The sequence below is a fragment of the Pundamilia nyererei genome, unplaced genomic scaffold (genome assembly GCF_000239375.1).
Source record: "Pundamilia nyererei isolate P.nyererei 1_Seehausen unplaced genomic scaffold, PunNye1.0 scaffold00438, whole genome shotgun sequence".
NCBI classification, from domain to species: Eukaryota; Metazoa; Chordata; class Actinopteri; order Cichliformes; family Cichlidae; genus Pundamilia; species Pundamilia nyererei.
The window spans coordinates 84,172-103,304 of record NW_005187839.1 but is presented as its reverse complement, the minus strand read 5'-3'; the positions used below and the strand labels follow the sequence as shown (position 1 = coordinate 103,304).

Below are 19,133 nucleotides of genomic sequence, written 5' to 3'. Positions count from 1 at the left end.
TATGATGCTCTCCTTTTTTCAGTGTTTTCATCTGATTATTATTATTACAGAGATTATAATCCCAACCTGCAACTCAAGGACCAGCGACTAACCCAAAACTGATGCCGGGTCATAGGTTGTAACCCACAGTCCAGGTTCAGCTTCATCCTAAAGTTGTTGGATGAAGGTACAAAACTTTAAGATTCTTCGAAATAAAGGGCCCACATCAATCAACCGCCCTGTTTTCAGCATGCTTTAGCTTGTGTAGCGTGCATTAACAGAACAAGCATAGAGCACTAAGCACAAATGAAACAGGCACTGAGTGACAAGAGACACAGTGAGGGCGGGAGGAGAGCGTGAGAGAGAGGAAGAGAGAGAGAAAGCGGCAAGCAGAAAGCTCATAGCTAAGGAGCGAGAGCAGCATCAGAAGAAGAGGATCGCTTTAAAAAGGACAAAATAAGGAAAAAACAAAAAAGGAAACTCACCAGTCCTGCTGATGGTCATACGTCAACTTTAAGTGGCTAAAATCTCAGTGAGTAGGAGAGAGAGAGAAAAGTAAATTCATCACCACCATGAAGCTGTGGAGCCGTGTCTGCTTCCTCGGTGAGTTTAACTCAACTGTCACGCAGCTTTCATCTCTGATTTCACGCTCTATTATCTCGCTAGAGGAAGTTTGAATTTGTGGTAAGTTAAAAATAAAATTAAAAGGGAACAGAAAAACTTGCGATCGGGGTCCTTGTGCGCGCTCAAAAACTCAGAAGCTTTCAAGGGCAACGTTCAGATTGTTTTTACGGTCAGACGCTGCAGGAGGCTCGAGTTTTTGCTCCACATCAAACCTTTCTTTGACCAACACAAGGAAAGCCTTGATTTGCTCTTAAATCTGCACTTGCATGCATTTGATTACATTTCAGCGTCATTCAGGGACTCGAGAAGCATGACATATCCAGGAAGTAATCTGGGAGCACACGAATCTCGCCATATGCACGCCCTTCTTTGAATCTGCTTTTTGTGCAAATCAATGCAAATATTAACAGATTAGCAAAATGTATTAATTCAACATGAGGCTTTTCTCTTTAGCTATAATTATTTGAATTATTTGTCAACCACAAAAAACGTGAATGCCTCTGTAAACATGAAAGTGTTTTGGTTGCTGTAATTACTATAAATTAGGACCACAGAACATGTATGCAGTACATATAACAATGTAATATACAGATAAGGTTTGCAGGCTTACAGAGGAACTTTGGTAGAGAGGTCAAAGGTCAGAGTGCAGAGTGACTGAAAGTTTGTAACTGACTGATTGATACGATTTAAAATGATATATCTCCTGTCCTGCTTCTCTCACCATTCTCTGCTCTCATTTTCACACCAGCTGTTCTGTTTTTCACACGTATTTGCAGCAGCAGTTAACAAGTGTGCTTTGTCAAACAAGTGACCGTAAATGAGCATGTTTAGTTGGTTTGTGTATCTCACACTGGCTAGCCACAGAATCTGGATGACATTTACTTGTTAGGGTAAAGTGTAGAATCATGTTGCACACCCACAGTCTGCGTCCTGAGGCAATTTCAGATGTTTTTATTTAATTTGATCTCTTTCCATGACTAACTGGCTCATTTTTAACCTCATGTTTATCTGTTGCTCATTCTCTCTCTTTGTTTCAGTTCTAGCAGTTTCTCCTATTTGCCTGGGACAAAATGGTGCAAGTCATGTGCAACCCACTGGTATGTTCCACGGGAAATTAGAAAATTATTTAATTAACATAAAACAAGCTGAGAATATCAAGGTTCTTGCATACCACAAGTCCAAATACAGATGGACCTGTGGTATGAAAAGGACAAAAAGCAAGAGTCTGACTTTTTGAAAGCATTTGAATAATTCTCTGATGTCCTTAATATGTTTTGTTTATGCCTGTAAAGTCTATGAACCCTTACATGTAATATTAGGCTGTAGAAATAAAAGTCACTTGATCTGATAACCTGAAAATCACATTATATTGATTTCCTTTCTGATGTAATGTAGAGAATATTGGAGTATTTTTGTCCTTAAAAAAGTAGCAATGCTACAGTATAAATGTCCTCTGTGATAAGAACAACTCATGTATTGTGTAAATCTATTCAGATTTAGACACTAACCCCTGAACCTGGTCAGCACTCTGTAGCTTCTTAAACTACCATAAAAATCTGCATTGGTTTATCTTCTGAAGCAGACTGCTGTTTCTCTTGTGTTGTTGCATAACTGTGTCACTCTATTTATTTTTTATATCACTACATTATTTGCAGAGTTGTAATAGTTTATTATTTTACAGTGCTATTTTCAGAGGGGGGAGGTTAACTGTGGCTCAAAGTGATTTTATGCGTCTCTCCTTTATGTCAGGTACAGTTTCTCCTGTCCCCTCAATCGCTGCCACATACGTTTTAAATGGAACTGAAAATAAGATGCAAAATGACACAGACCCTGAGAGTACTACAGCAGAGGAAACAAACAGTATGGTAAGTCAATTATCTCAAAGTTAAATAGCAAATCTTGGTTCTCAAAGTGTAAAACGGCAAAGTCTGGTTTGGGAATTCATGCTTATGAGTTCACATTATTGGCATCCATTCAGTGACCATAAACTTCAAATAGGCTTTATTTTAGGAAGGGAATAAAAAGTAACATCTACAGCAGTCTGGTTCTTTTTAAAGTGCAAAAAGCCACCTACTCAGGCTTTATGCACAGTTACATGGTGGAGCTATTTCCTGGTGCACAACATGCAGTCACTTCCTGAAGTCTTGTTGTCACTATGAAGCTGCGTAGTTAAAAGCAGAGTAGCTGCACAGACGTAAAGAGAGTTGGAGAACCACAAGCTGTCGTTTACTGCCTTTAATCACAACTCTGATCATCACACAACATAAAGAGCAATTATTCAATTTCTGTTTTCACAAATTCAGTTTAATCTTTGACTTGATTCTCCATTAACAGCTTTACATCCCAAATAGTTATTTTCTGCTACTGATGAAGAAAAATATAACAGTTCAGCAAAGGATGAATAACACTGAGCACACCAATTTCATAGCTTTGTTTAATTCCTTATTAATAATTAATCACAACACCCAAGTCAAGGTAGGATACTCATAGTTGAAATTATTATTTTATTTGCCAAAGCTCATAGTAGTAAGTTAGCATTACTAGGGGTGGGACTTGATTAAAAAAATTAATCTAATTAACTGGAGGCTTTGTAATTAATTAATCTGATTAATTGCATTTAATCACACAAGAAAATTTGCCCCAAAGCGCAAATGTTTTTTTAATCCAAAATGTTTTAGTGGGCGACAGAATCAAATAATAGACATGGACATGAATATTGTGAACTTAAGCACTTTTAATTTCTGGAAAGAAAAAAATAGAAAAAAAATAATATCCCTCTCCAAAATTGGGCAGACTTAAAAATAAAGTGCTATTTTAAGTACTTTAAGTAAATTTTCGAAATGGTATTGTCTTTAATTAATAATAATAATAATACTTGTTTCAACATAAAGTGCAGTTTAAAAAAATAAGGCAAAAACATAAAAGGTTATTTGACCAGCTTCACCTTTAAACTCTGAGTAACCTTTGCCAACATTATTTTAACATTAGGCTAAAACAGTGTGATCATCGAACATTTCAGTGCAAGAAAATAGCAAACCCATTGGACTCACTATACCTCCATGCTTATTTACTGTCGGTCTCTTTCAGCCAGTTACTTAGACAAACTAACCTGTTCACATTTTCAAGACAGCTCTCTTTTTTGTTACTATGTGAGCTGCAAATGAGAACTGTCTCCCACATGGGACAGAAGTGGCAGCACTAATCAAATACCAGGACAGACAGCTGTGGGTAGGTCCCTGCTCGACTGGACCACCACTGCAGTGGACAGTCTGTCTTGCTGATGAAGACAATGAAGAGAGGAGGAGGGTCTTAGTCTTTGCTGGCTCCTTTGTGGTGGCATTTTTACACTGTTCCTGCAGCAGGGCCTCAAGGCTGGTCCAAGCCTCTTCTCGCTCTACCCTTGCAAGACATGTGAAGTCCTTAAAGCGTGGGTCAAGCACAATAGCTATCTTGAGCCACTGATGGTTGAGTGTAGCTACACGTTGGGATAGATCCTTTGTGAAGGCAGTCTTAAATTTCACCATGTAGTTTGAGTCATCATCAGAGACCATGTTGTGATGCAGGCGGCAGAAAGCAGGTAAAACCACTGAACATGAGACACATGTCTCACCTCCAAGAAGCTCAGTCACAAACCGGTAGTACAAAGTTCAAGAAATTCATTATTTATCCACATAATAACTGTAACTATAGGGCTTTTTGAAGAAACTGTTAAAAATAGTATTATTTACCTGCATGGCTCAAGGACAGTCGGCAGCTTTAGGAGTTTTACCAGCTCTGATGGAGTTAAAATGACTAGCTTGTGCTTTTGTTTGTCTAAAGCAGTAAAAACAGCCTCTTGATTCTTTAATAGACGAGAAACCAAATCCAGGGCTGAATTCCACAGTGTGGAAACATCCTGTATGAGTGGCTCTTTCTGTTGCCCCAGTCTTGTTTGTTCCTGGTGTAGTTCCTCCATATTAGCAGGGCTGTCTGTAATGCATCTAATTTTGCTTATTTATCAATGTCAAAAAGCTGTTGAATTTTACTTAAAATAGTCTTTCGCCATGGCAGTTAGAAAGTTGGATCACCTGACGCTAACTGTAGCACATTTTCTTGTACATCTTCTACCACTGATAGTGGTCTACAGTCCAGAGCAATCCATCCAAAGTTTGTTGACTTACTAATATTGGTCCTGAAGCCTGAAGTTTGGGCTGCCGACACCTTTTGTTGGTACTTGGACTGCTAGCGCTAACAGCTCCCATAGTTTCTGCGCTCGCTGCAACATGTTTTGCATTTAGATGGTAACATAAGGTTGAAGTGCTACGGTGGTATGCAAACTCCGTTTTGCACACTTTGTACAAAACCATGCTTTTACCAAGGCTTCCCTCGAGTAGTCTTTTGAAATGAAATTTGCCTCCAATCAGTCCTAGCAACACAATTGACTATGTGCACGTTAGCATATGCTACTTCCGGTGCGGAAACTCCTGTGGGGGAGCTTTGTTTCCGGAGTTTATGGACTCTGATGCTAGTTTAAAGTCATATTGGACTCAACATAATGTCCTTTTTTTAATTTATAGTCTAATTTGAGTAAAATAGATGAGAAAGGAGTGTATGAATTAGGTTGTGGCTTCTGCACGAGTATGCAGTGAACTCGGTTTCACATCCAGACTCATCCTTCAATGGTGACGTCAAATTTCAAAAAAACAAGATGGCGTCTAGAAAAGTTTTCAACTCAAGCCTTCGAAATAAGACTTCTAAAACCACTGGGTGATACCACGGTGGCTACAGTCACCTTTATTTTTTTTTATTCACAGTCTATAGACATGGCTTCCCACATCAAAAAATAACTCACTTGAACTACAAAGACTCCTCACAGGAAGCCATTTGAATCAGAAACTACTGCTGTACAGAGTCAGATGCCTTCATATTCAATGAGTGAAACAGAAATCAGGCAGATTACAGGATGAAATGTTTACAACCAAAGGATGTTTGTTACTCTTCACAGCCTGGAGGCACAGTGGCTACTACTCTAACAAGTACTAATGTACCAACGAAAGAGACTACCAGCATAGTCACACAAGGAGGAGCAGACCGTGGTGGTAAAATGACTCAAAAGACACCAAGTACCAGCTCAGGAACTACAGGTACCGTCACATATTCAGAAAGCGCATGCACAAGTTCTGCGCCCCAAGTTGTCTTCCTGTGCATCAAACCACAACACTCGCAGGCTCACACGCTCTGTAGCTGTAAGCAGGCTGCAGACACAACCACTCAAACACTCTCACCCTATTCTAACACACCGTCAAACTGAATATTCAGACACAGTGGCACGTCACCGTATCACATAAAAGGACCACAAAGCAGCACACTTGTACCCCTTTTTTCCTCTTTCTTTTTTAAAATTAGGACTTAAATATCAATTCAGGTTAATCATTTGAGCCATATTGTCAAGCAGAAGGAGTAAGTTTCTGCTTGACTTTTGATCTCTTGTATCTAAAATGATATATAGTGCTCAAAACAAACATGTAACATGTAAAACATCTTTATCTATCATTTTAAAGACAATTAAAACAATAAAGTTAACTAAGATTTAGAATAAGGGTTAGTCACATTATAAATAATCCAAAAGAAGCAACATATCAGCAGAAATATGTTTGGAAATCACAAAGTCAACATGAAATAGAAATAGGTTCATTGCTTTATTTAAACTTGGCCATTAGCTAGATAGTTCTTGTTGTGGATTATAAAAAGTAATTTTAATGTATAGTAGAGAGAAAAACATATCGTCCTATTGAAAATAGAAATACACTCCAAGTTCAGTTTGAACTTTGTTGGACAGCCTGCAATCGAACCAAAGTTCAGGGTATTTTAATTTGCAGGTTTTAGGGTGTTTCCTATAGACAGGACTAAAACAAAGGCAGACCTGGTGAGGGGTAGATAGAAAAGTACGTAAGTAGTAGATATAAAAGTATCATTTTAATAAAATTGTAAACAAACAAGTATTAAAAGGGGCCCAGTACTGATCCTTGTGGAAAACCTTAATCGATTCTTTGGGATATTAAACCGAAATAATCCTTAAAGGTTTTTTTTTTTTGAAAAGCAGTTTCTGAATAGTAATCACATGGATACTAACAGGACATATGGATAGATGGAAAGGAGTTACTGACTTAAATTGAATCACTATGCTTAAATAGTGCCTGCTAAACAGAAAGTCACTTGTAAATGTTGCAAATTAACTAAAGCAAAATCAAATGCTCATCCTCTTGTAATTTAAATATTCAGACATATGCTACGCTTTTACCTATAAAGTGAATTTGCTTCACTTTTCCATTATAAAAAAACATAAACTGACTTTAGCTGAATTACTGAGCCTGCTGTTTGTTTCTTTTAGCACCCCCTCCAGCTGGCTCGTCTGCAGGTAAGAATCTTTATTATATTATCTATTATGTATTTAAACATCTGTCTGTTTTATTCTGCTATCATTTTCAACTGTCCAAATGGACACTAATGTTGTAGTGAACTTCTTAAAACTACAGTGGCCAGTTGTTTCAGTGGTAATAAATAGGATCTAGAATCTATATTTTAAAAAAACAAAAGAAAAAACAAAACAGTGAAATTTTTTAGATGTTAACGGATTTTTGGCACATATCAGTGGTTTCCTGTGAGCTGCCTTGGGTTATGACTGGCAGCACTTACTCAGGATGTGCCTGGTTACCACTACTCAGCCACAGTTCCACCAAAGTTTTGACACGACATGCCACACAGAACACTGGCCAGTGCCAAAAGTAGGCTAGATTTGGCTCAAATATGTATGCTGCCTGGGCGAGACACCTTTTAGTTTTTCTTACTTGGTGGGACTAAAAAAAAATCAACCATAAAAAATGCTAGTGTCCCCCTGTGGTTGCAATGCTGATTACATGATAAGAAATTGACACTGTAATTTCTCTGCAATTCTACTTTTGCATTTTTAAATACTTTTATATTTTTTTAAGTGATGTTCTAAGGATTTTAACAATGTAAGAATAACCGCATAATATTAATTTTTAGAGCCCATTCCCTTTTTTGGGTGGTCCCAATGTTATTACCACTTCTTTTAAAACAGCTCTGCTTATCTTTGTCTCTAGGTTATGTTGTCCTGGCGCTTATCATCATAGTGATTATAATTCTGTGTATCATCCTCTACCTCTTGAGGCGAGCCTCCAGGGTAAGAAAAAGAAATGGAAGTAGAAATTGTTTTCTGTGCGCTTAGCCTTTGCTTATTATATTACAATTAAAACAGGTACACACACATCATGTTCGCTTATTAGTATCTTGCTTGCTTTTTTGTTTGTTTGTGCAGACATATTCATTTGACCTCCAGCGTCCAAATCCTGTTGGTCATCTCAACCAGCCCACTGGCACCTTTGAGCCAGTCTACCTGGATGATCTGGGTGTGTTTCTGTGGAATTACATTTTATATATACATGTCTGCACTTAAGATGATCCTAATGAGTTTGCTTTGGCGTTTGTATGTGTGTCACATCTCAGAGCGACCGGTACCTAAAGATATTGAAGCCACCGATGACCTTTCACCTCCACCGGTCGCTAATGGCACGAGTCTACAGTCGGAGGAAAAGGACTCCACTGGAGAGAACGGTACAAAATGAAACTGTTTTTCAGAAGTACAGATACCTGAAAATTCTACTTAGGTATAGTAACTATGTATTTGTACTTCATGACTTCTTGCCTCTGAGTACTGTGAATGCATTGTCATTTACAAGAAACCACACTGAGAGATTTGAGCTTTGTGACACTGTGTTTTACTCATGATCAGCATCAACACTAAAGTAGGATTTAAACAATGCTCTGTTTGTAATACGCGGCCCAGAGAGGTCCAAGAATATATGCCTCCACACTACGCCATTATTTCTAAACAGCCTAAACTACAAGGCAAGATATTTTGCCATCAATAAGTTATCTTTTTAGAAGTAAAGTAAAATTCTTTGGGTAGGACAGAGACACAGTAAGATTACAAATTACAAATAAGATTGCAAATTACATGTTTCGAAAAAAGTACTGTATGTTGTGGGAAGGGCTTTAAACTACACTAAATAATATCTTTAGCATTGCGGGGATTACCCAAAACTCTGCAGCACTAATGAAAGTTACATCTTATCTTACAAATCCTGTTTGTCTTCTGTTTGACCTCTCTACTCAGCTCCTGAGGAACAGCCAGAAGCAAACGGTGTGGAGACTTCACCCGCTGAAAACACCACTCCCTCACTGAGTAGCGATGAAGCTGACAAGATATCCAACCCACCAAGCAGTACCAGCCTTTTCTTTGATGCTATTGGGGAGCAGCAGAATGAAAACAACAACAACCCAAGTAAGATTTTTCTTTAATAATGCAAATACAAACACAAAGCAGTACGGTCATTTCTCTATTGTATTTTCAGAAATCATGCAGGCCTTGCACGAGAAAGTTTACCATGAAGCTCCAAAATATAACTCGCTTCTATGTATGTCTAAAGACAAAACATGAAATATTCACTGAAATTCTTTGTATACATATGGCTCAACTCTTTATGGTAAATGGCCTGTATTTGTATAGCGTTTTACTTTACACTACATCCAGTCATCCACACATTCACACACTGGTGATGGCAAGCTACATTGTAGCCACAGCCACCCTGGGGCGCACTGACAGAGGCGAGGCTGCCGGACACTGGCGCCACCGGGCCCTCTGCCCACCACCAGTAGGCAACAGGTGAAGTGTCTTGCCCAAGGACACAATGACTGAGACTGTCGGAGTCGGGGCTCAAACCGGCAACCTTCTGATTACAAGACGAACTGCCAACTCTTGAGCCACGATTGCCCCTATATTTATTCCAATACGTGCTGCTAAACAAATTGTTTTATGCGGCAAAGAAAACCTGCCAGTTGTAGTCAACCATGATTACAATTAAAAATTTAATAGGCTTTATCCTTGTCAGACTATTTACCATGACATTCATGCCGATAATGAGTGTATGGAAACGTCCAACCACAGCTGTATATGGGACTCTTACTGTGGTCGCTGGTCTAAGGAGTGATGTGAATTATGTCTCCCTCATCAATCCCTACATCCAAATGTGGACTTTTTTCCTGAAATGTTTTTACTTCATGCAAAATTCAAAAGGTAGACCTACAGTAGCAACCGGTCAGTGACCAACTGAAGGTAGAGACCATTTGGCTTTAAATGAAAATGTCTGCATTTTGTGTTGGCTGCAGAAGTGATCCATCAGTTTTACTCTAAAAGTGAACATTGTCTGTTTCTGTGGCACTTTTTTAATGTTTTACTGCTGCACAGTGATTAGGTGTTTGCAGATAAGTTGGCATTTTCCATTTTGCAATCCACTGTCTTCTTCAATCCCAATCTTTGTCCTCTCTCACAGCAGTTTGCTCCAGTGACCCATTTGTTGAAATAAACCTGGACGAGCCGGCATGGTGTGATCAGCTCCTCAATGCTTCTGAAGGTTCTTCCTCGGTCTTCCCCTTCTCTCCATTCTCCTTATCCTCCTCTTCCTCTTAGCACTTTGAATGTTATCCTCTTCCATCAACATATAGGCAGAGACTGTCTTTTGTAGCACATGGACATGAGCACAACATGTGTTTTTTTCCCAAAGCTAGTATGGATTGTGAAGTGAACAACCAAGGAATTAACATCTACCTGTAAACATGAAGCTAGCTTTAACTGATTTCTTATTGTGTTTTTATATGTTTTTGTTCAAATTTATTGGTCTCATTTAGTATTTTTTCTAAGACTATATGAAGGACTTTAAACTGATTTTAATTGAATTGTTTGAAACTGAGCAATTTGGGAAGCTCAAAGAGGCAGTCCAAAATTGCATCGAAGAAAAAGAAGGATTGAAGAAATGTTAATCACAACTTTTCCTGCATTTAACTGACTTATTATTATTGTTGCCTAACCACACTGCAAACTTCATACCAAAGGAAGTAAAATAAGCAAGGTGGCTTATTTGTGACATCTAGACTAAGCAATAACGCCTGAGCTTTTTTTTTTTTTCCAAATGTCATCACTTCATGAGCGTATAGATTGGCTGCAGTTCCTCTCAGATCTAACATCCTTTGAAGTAGGATAAAGTTTTCTCAGAAGAGATGTTTGGTTTTCAGTCAGATTCTTTTTGGGGAAATTAGTGTGTACAAAGTACTCATATAGGAAACAGTTGATTAACTTTTTGTACAGTTTAATATTGCAATAATAAGTTATGGTTGTAATCCCAAGACGCAAATGGACATACACAAGAATGATGCTTCATTTGGGAACCACATCTCATTACCAATAAACATAAAACTAGCTTTAACGCTTCCTTATGATTTTTTTGTTTGTTTTATACATTATCAGCACATCAAACTTAAATCAAATGAGCATTTGATGTAGCATTTTTCTACTTCATTTTATTTACTAAAGCATCATAAAACAAGATTAAAGTTAGCTTTAGCAGCGACAACAATTATCGATGTAGGCTAGTTTCCCCTAAACCTACAGGGAGATTTGTGAAATCTCTGAACTATAAAAATACACTCTGTGTCATAATTGCTGTAAATATTTTTGTACACGATATATTTTTTTTAGTAGAATACTGTGAATTATTCACATTTATTCAAGTTCTATATTTTAATTTTGTGACTCTGAAGGTTTCCATTCTACTAGATGTTTAAATGCTTTCGTTTTTTTTGACCTACATTTATTTTGTCATTTTTTTAATAAACTGGTTTCTTTTCAGAAGTTAACTAAAAATACATTTCACCACTGCCATTTTGCTCAAAGTGCTAATTCAAACTGATATATAAATATATAATTTTCTGACTAATGTTAAAAAAAACAAACATTGAGAAGTGTTATTTTGTTTCATGTTAAAAATCAAATTGATTCAAATAAAACTATTTTTTTCAGAATTTCACTGTTATCTCTTCTTCATTCTCTTTATTATCCTGATGGTTAAAATGTCTCTCACTTAACTAATTTTTGGGTTTAATTCCATTTGCTGCCTTACTCACACCAAACCTTTTCAGAAAGTCATCTGTATATTCTTTGGTCCATATCAAAACTATAAAACAATTTTGACTTACCTGTCTGTGAGTATTTATGCTTCTTCTTGTGGCCATGGCCCTCAGGTCTCAGTGTTTTCAATCACTTTATTAGTGTTAAATAGCTGATGTTTTGTTTTTGTTGATTTTTACACAACACAGAAAGCCTTGATCAAGCCAGTATTGTTTCTTCACAGAGCCAGCACACCATAACAAAAAATACTTTTGCCAAATCCTATAATTAACTTCTTTAATGATCATTTTGCAGGTTGTAAAAAAACAGAAAATACATTTTAAACAAGAAATTGGAATTAAATTATTTGGTGTTGATGAGATGTAAAATCATCAAAGAAACTTGGATTTATTACTTGTAATCTGAGAAACTCATCTCTACAGCTATAAATAAGTCTTGTGTCTGCACTTTCTTTCTGAATTATGGCAAACACCACATCAGAGGTGGTGCTGTGAGTGCCATTCCCAACTGTGTTGGGTGTTAAAGTCGATCTCTGAGTTGATCAGAAGCTGCTGTAAAAGACAAAAAAAGAAAGAAAAAAAGAAGAAGAAAGAAACAGTTAACATATGTTCATGTCCAGCATGAGCACATTTTGATGTTTGTCTTACATGCATGAAATGTGTTTTAATTATGAAAGCTGATCTTGACTAATAATAAAATTCTCAACAATTAAACTCCATCAAGTGCAGATTAAAAGTCCAGCCAGTGAACGAGTGAAAATTGAAAAATCTATTAATTCTACTGAATAAACTTACCAGTGATTTTGAGATCACATTTTGCTGAACCTGAGGAGTAGTTAGTAAACACTGCACAAACATAAAGACCCGAGTCATCAGTCCTGAGTCTGGACAGCTGGAGTCTGATTCGTCCTTCTCTGAGGGCGTCTTTGTCACTCTGGACTCGTCCTGAAAACTTTTCATCCCGAGACTCTGACACCTCAAAATAATGAACAAAATTGTACAAGACTACTATTTTTTCTTCAATTTTCTGATAACAGAGGACACTAATCAAAGACATGTCATCTATGATGGTGAACGTCCACTCCAGTGTGATGTTGTGGTTCTCCTCTGCCTGATAGGAGGTCTGTGTCACATTGACTACAAATGATCCTGTTGAGGAGACAGAGAGGGAAAGAGAGGAACAGACACACTGAGAACTGGAACAAATCTGTTGTTGAGCTTTATTTGGAGTTCATAAAGTGAAGCTGTAAACTAACCAGAGACACATGAGGTGAGGATGATGAGCAGCAGGATCCTGCAGATCATCTTCTCCCTGTGAGAGGAGACAGAGGTGAAGAGTCATCAACACATGAGGTCAAAGGTCAGTCAGTACAGCTAGAAGAAGGAAAATCTACAGTCTGACTTCATTCACTCATCACAACATCTGATTCTGTTCATGATGCTGATTATTACACTGACTGACCAAAACTACATGAACTACAAACACAGCATTGGAAGCAACCAGAAGAAAAATTTGACATATTTTTTTTTATATTCAGAGTTGCAAAAATATATATCTGACACAAGGTTTTCTATATGTTTCAACATATAGAAAACGGCAACACTGTGAAATCTGTTTTCTGTGATGGTGTTTAAAGGAGTGTTTACCATCCAAATGTAGATGCTATTTTTGGCCTGTATTTATATAGCCCTTTACTAGTCCCTAAGGACCCCAAAGCGCTTTACACATTCAGCCTTCCACTCATTCACACACACATTCACACACTGGTGATGCCAGCTACATTGCAGCCACAGCTACCCTGACAGAGGCGAGGCTGCCGGACACTGGCGCCACCAGGCCCTCTGACCACCACCAGTAGGCAGTAGGTGAAGTGTCTTGCCCAAGGACACAACAACCTAGACTGTCCGAGCCGGGACTAGAACCAGCAACCTTCTGGTTAAAAGACAAACTGCCACGATCGCCCTTTTTTATGAAAATAAGTTCGAAATCAACTTGCACCATAGTTCTCTCTAGATTTTTTGAGCTTCATTTCAAGGATTTTTTTTTGTACCTGTAACTTAAACTGAGAATTTTTTTTAACTGTTTAAATACTTTGCTACAGACACACAGAATGAGCTACAGTCCTCTAAAAGCATTATGTTAATGACACAACCTCTTTAACTCTTTAAAGCATTAATCATAAAATAATTGGCAGAAAATTAGAGTGAAAAATGTAGTGTTTATTGAACCTGACAGATAAAAAAATAAATATGAATTTGCATCACAAGTGTTTTGGTGGGAAAAACAAAAATCACATTGATGATATAGAAATCTCAAAAACTTACAAATTCTCATATATTTAATAATTTACGACTACTTAATCCTACTACTACTTGTACTAATAATAGTCTGTGCACATTCTTGGTTTTTCATCACTAACAGTAGCAATAGAAGCAGAAAAACATAATAAAAACATACATTTGTTGCTTCTTCCTTTCTCAGATTGTAACAAACACCGTTGTCTTTGGTTGTCACTGCCTCCAAAAAATGCGTAATTTAAACTGTTAACATGAACCTCGTTTAACAAAGCTCATCCAAGTCTGTGCAGAGTACAGGGTCCTCTTCCAGACTGCAGAGTAAGCAACAACTGAGTTTGTTAACCCCGAGATAAGAGAAAGTGAGCAACTGATGCAACAGGCTAAATTCAACAAATAATATTTGAGCTCACATATCCAGTCACATCATTAGACAGATAACAAGCTACAAGCTAATTTTCATTTAAAGGAGTCATCACCCAGTTCAGAATAAACTGACTTGTTTGTTGCAGCAGTGTGCCGGGACACTGACAAAAAATGATCAGACAAAAGCAGGTTCCAAGGAAATACTATTAAGTATTCACTGTTTCTGTGAAAAGTTAAGTCGTGATTTTTCAGATTAAAAAAAAATAAACAAATGAATAAATAAATAAATCCAGAATTTCAAGTTTCAAGTTGTTCATCTGTGGGAGTAGTACAATTATTATTATTATTATTATTATTATTATTATTATTATTATTATTATTATTATTATTATTATTATTTATTTAATTTTTACAGTTGTGACTCCTGATTTGTATTTTCGGTCTTTTGTGAAGTCATGAACTCCCTCAGTTCTCTATAGGGATTGAACTTTTATAACTCCAGCAGTTTTGCCTATGTTGCACTAACCAGGGAGCAGCAGTATTGGGTCCTGGATTCGTGGGAATTCTGTTTATCTCGCTTACACCAAATCATTCTGATATCACCAAAAATGAGCTTAGAGGCACGGTGTGTAAAATCTCAGCACTGGCAGTAGAGTGCTGTTAGCCTCTTGTTTTAGGCAGCATTAGAGAAACCTTCTATGACGTGGATCCAACATAACTGCACTTGGAAACTTAGCAAAGAAACCTTCGTGCTATGTGAGAATGTATTCAAACAATTTATCAGAGGGAAAGTGTGATTTTTTCAGACACTGGAACCTAGCATTAGCTGGCATCATGTTAGCTTATAAGCAGCTGTTGTTATTAAAACTGTTTATTGTCAGCTGTTAAAAGAGGGGAGAGTCGCATGTGTAACTGCGACAATATATGGAAAAAAAAATAAGCTTGCTTATTTATGTTTTTATTTGTTACTGCATATGTGGTCAGTCTCTAGCTACATACATAAAACAAAATTAGGAGTAGGAGAATAGACGAATGTTGGCTTTATATTTTTGTACAATAAACAACTGTAAGACAGAAAATGTTTATTTGAAATACACAAACCTAGAGTGCAATAAAGCATGTGTACTCAAGTTCAGAGATGAGTGTTTGACATAAGTTGCTTTTTTTCTATGTTGTTGCACTTTATTTGATCACATTTGGATTTATACATCTGTTTCTTATCTGCAAGTTCCATGATTACCTTTGTAGTAATCAATTCAGGAAGGAAGATTTTCCACATCTTTTTCCTTTAACCTCTTTAGACTCCTCCTCCCAGTAGCAACATCCAGTCAGACTCTCTCTACTCAGGACCTGATAATATTCAGTTAATCTGTCTGGATGATCAGAATAAGACTGTAGTTCCATCCATTCACTTCTGCTTACCCTTTTAGGGTCCCCTGGGGGCGCTGGAGCCTATCCCAGCTGAGCAAGAGGCAGGTTACACCCTGGACAGGTTGCCAGTCTGTCGCAGGGCTAACACATAGACAGAGGAAACCAGTCACACTCACATTTACCCCATTCAGACCTATGGGCAATTTAGTGTTTCCAATTAACCTATCCCCACTAAGTGCATTTATTTGGACTGTGGGAGGGAGCTGTAGGGATTTAATGTGAATATTTTAAGAATCCAGCTCTGGTCTTTGGCTCTGGTGGTGACAGTAAAACATCCATCATGGGGGCGATCGTGGCTCAAGAGTTGGCAGTTCGTCTTGTAGACGAACTGCCAACTCTGCTTTTACCATATGAACCCTCGCGGACCCTGAGGTCCTCTGGTACTGGCCTTTTGATTGTCCCTAAAGTCAGGACACATACTCACGGAGAGGCAGCTTTTCAGTGGTATGGTCCTCGTCTGTGGAACAGCCTGCCGGAGGAGCTCAGGGCTGCAGAGAACGTACATGTTTTTAAGAACAGGCTCAAGACCACCTTTTTAATTTAGCTTTTACTTAGCGTTTATTTATTTTATGCTTATTTATTCTATCCTGTTATTCTATTTTTAATTTTGGATTAGGTTTTACCTAATATTTATTGATTTTATTCTTATTCATTTTTTAATCTTCCTTACTCTATTTATATTTATATTTATATTGTATCCCGTTCTTATTTATTTTATCATTTTACCCTGTATACATCGTATTGCGTCATATCTCCAGTGTTTCCTCAGAAGGGGCTCTCTGCACCGGGGCTGTGATCGACCGTGGCTGCTGGGTTTCTGGGGGTCCTCTCAGCCTGGTTGGGGGGCTTTTTTGCCTCCCTCCTGCTGTGTGCCCAGCCCGGAGGCTGCGGTCTGTGTGCAGACGGCTCCCTGTGATAGTGTTTCCTCACTTGGCACATGCGTACCCAGCCCAATTTTACTCTTTAAGTGTGTGTGTGTTTGTGTGTGGGGGGGGAGATATGTGTGTATTCACATTGTTTATGTTAATGAGAGTGTGGGGAGTGAGTTGGAGGTGGGGTGGGCTGCTTTTAACCATGTAAAGCACTTTGTACTACATTTTTTTTGTATGAAAAGTGCTTTATAAATAAAGATTGATTGATTGATTGTAATCGGAAGGTTGTTGGTTCAAGCCCCGCCTTGGACAGTCTCGGCCATTGTGTCCTTGGGAAAGACACTTCACCTATTGCCTACTGGTGTTGGCCAGAGGGGCCGATGGCGCGATATGGCAGCCTCGTTTCTGACAGTCTGCCCCAGGGCAGCTGTGGCTACAACTGTAGCTTGCCTGCACCAGTGGAGAAGGAACACAAATATTATGCATTTCGTATTGAGCTGAAAAGGAACAGTTTGTCCCGGACTTCAGCTAGAATGGAAAAAGACACAACGCTGGAGTTATTCTGCGTTTTTATGCTGCACAGCTGTTTCTTCTTCTCTCATTCTCTCCCCCTCCCTTTCCTGTTGCTACTTCAATCACAAAACTGATCAATGATCAGCTGATCAGCATTTCTAACACAAGTCCCATCTCTCTTGCTTGTTTACCTTTTAGGCGACATGAATGAGTTGAAGGGAAGTTATGAGCTGTTTCTGAGAGACAAATAACACCAGGATCCTTTTCTAAGTCGCTGACAGCTGGTAACTGTGCAGGGGCGGGTCTAGCAAAGTTTCAAGTTTCAAAGATCAAAGATCACATTAACATTTGTATCCCTGTATCAACAAACATGCCATATCGGCTGAGTTTATTTGCAGCATATCAAATATCTGCGAACAAATATAATTGTATAATGTTGTTCTATATAGTGTGCAACTGTTAATGTAGAGCATTATTAAATTTATTGCTAATGCAATCATACGGCATATTGACTTCTGTGGAAATTTTAGATGGCACTCCTCATCAGAAAGGTTGCCTACCCCTGGTCTAAACTATGAAATTACTTTCATGTCATAAATTGCACACGACAAAAAAACAAAAAAACAAAAACATAATTTGAGCCAATAAATTAATTTCACAGGGGCAATTAACTCGCACAAACCACCAGAAACAAGCTGTTGGCCTCACAGCTTGACAAGCTCCAGTCATTGTTAATGGGAGACGTACACATGGACCAAGATAACTACATATGAAAGAAGAACAGCTTTCAGTGACAATAACCAACTGCAGCCACAAGACGGCAGTAATATAAATATATTAAACATTAAATGAAAGTGAGGAGCTTTATGACTGTGCTGTCTGAAATGAAAGGAGAGACATCGCTTTACTTTGGTACATTTAAATTTATCAGTATTGTTTAAATTTGACAGGGCAAGCTTGTCCTGATGGAATGCCACTGTCAGAAACACAAAGAAAAACCTGTGTTAAATAATGCAGAACACTCTGTTATGCTGCTTTCACACATCATCTTTGTAACAAAAAATCATAATCATAATAAATCTTAAAAAACACATGAACCACACTTAAATCAATAAAATTAAACAATGAACCAGCAGAACAGGAGCACACTGAACTTTAACCTTGGTGAAATGTCAGATCAAACTTTCCCTGTTACAATTAACATAATAAGGTAATAAACTGAACAAACAATGCTGACATTTCTTTACTGTTCTGGGTCTAAAATATTGACTTAAATATGAATCATCTTTTCACTCAGGTGTCCAGCAATGACTCACAGTTTCCCACATTTTTAAAGTATGAACATTTAACCAGTATGAATTCTCATGTGATTCTTTAAGTGTATCCTCTGGACAAATCTTTTCCCACAGCTGCTACAAGAATACGGCTTCTCACCTGTGTGAATTCTTGTGTGCGTTTTCAACTTTGATGAGACAGCAAATCTTTTCCCACAGGTACCACAGGAATACAGTTTCTCTTCTGTGTGAATTCTTAGATGTCTAGTCATTTTGTATTTATTCTGCAAAGTTTTTCCACACATGTCACATTGTACAGACTTATTCTTTGCGTACGTTCTACTTTGACTGACTGACACAGGAGTGTTGTCTACTCTCTGACTGTGACTTCTCTTTCTGTGACGTCTCTTCTTCAGCTCTGCATTTCTAGTTGATCTTGAGTCCACATGCTGATTTTCTTCATGATCTCGGCTCTCTGCTTCACGAGAGCTGGGAGAAAGGAGCTGCTCGCTGTTTGGTTCTGATTCACTGTGGGGACTTTCCCCATAAGCAGGAGTCTCCATGAAAGTATCAGTCTCCTGCTTCCCTCCTGACTTCTGCAGAGCTCCTCCTGTTCCTCTTTAATCTGTGGAGGCTCTGGGTCCCACTGTTCCCACTTTTTTAGAGATTTACATGATGAATTCACCGTAGGAACTAATTACAAGGTCAAAGATAAACAGACACAAAACACATGTTTTTATATGTGAACAAACAGAAA

At 38.0% G+C, this 19,133-nt stretch overlaps 1 protein-coding gene across 2 annotated transcripts; it reads left to right on the top strand.

The window, feature by feature from the left end:
- Nucleotides 1-326: 326 nt before the first annotated feature.
- On the top strand, nucleotides 327-11,321 carry LOC102215058 (uncharacterized). Of its 2 annotated transcripts, none has more exons than XM_005753558.1 (10): nucleotides 327-582; nucleotides 1,641-1,700; nucleotides 2,353-2,468; nucleotides 5,588-5,726; nucleotides 6,974-7,000; nucleotides 7,707-7,786; nucleotides 7,922-8,012; nucleotides 8,110-8,217; nucleotides 8,780-8,947; nucleotides 9,999-11,321. In XM_005753558.1, exons 1-10 carry the CDS (start codon nucleotides 552-554, stop codon nucleotides 10,130-10,132), a joined length of 954 nt encoding a protein of 317 aa, XP_005753615.1. In that variant the 5' UTR covers nucleotides 327-551; the 3' UTR covers nucleotides 10,133-11,321. The 2 variants fall into 2 exon arrangements, with proteins under 2 accessions (XP_005753615.1, XP_005753614.1); XM_005753557.1 differs by having other exon boundaries at nucleotides 9,996-11,321.
- The last annotated feature ends 7,812 nt before the right edge of the window (nucleotides 11,322-19,133 follow it).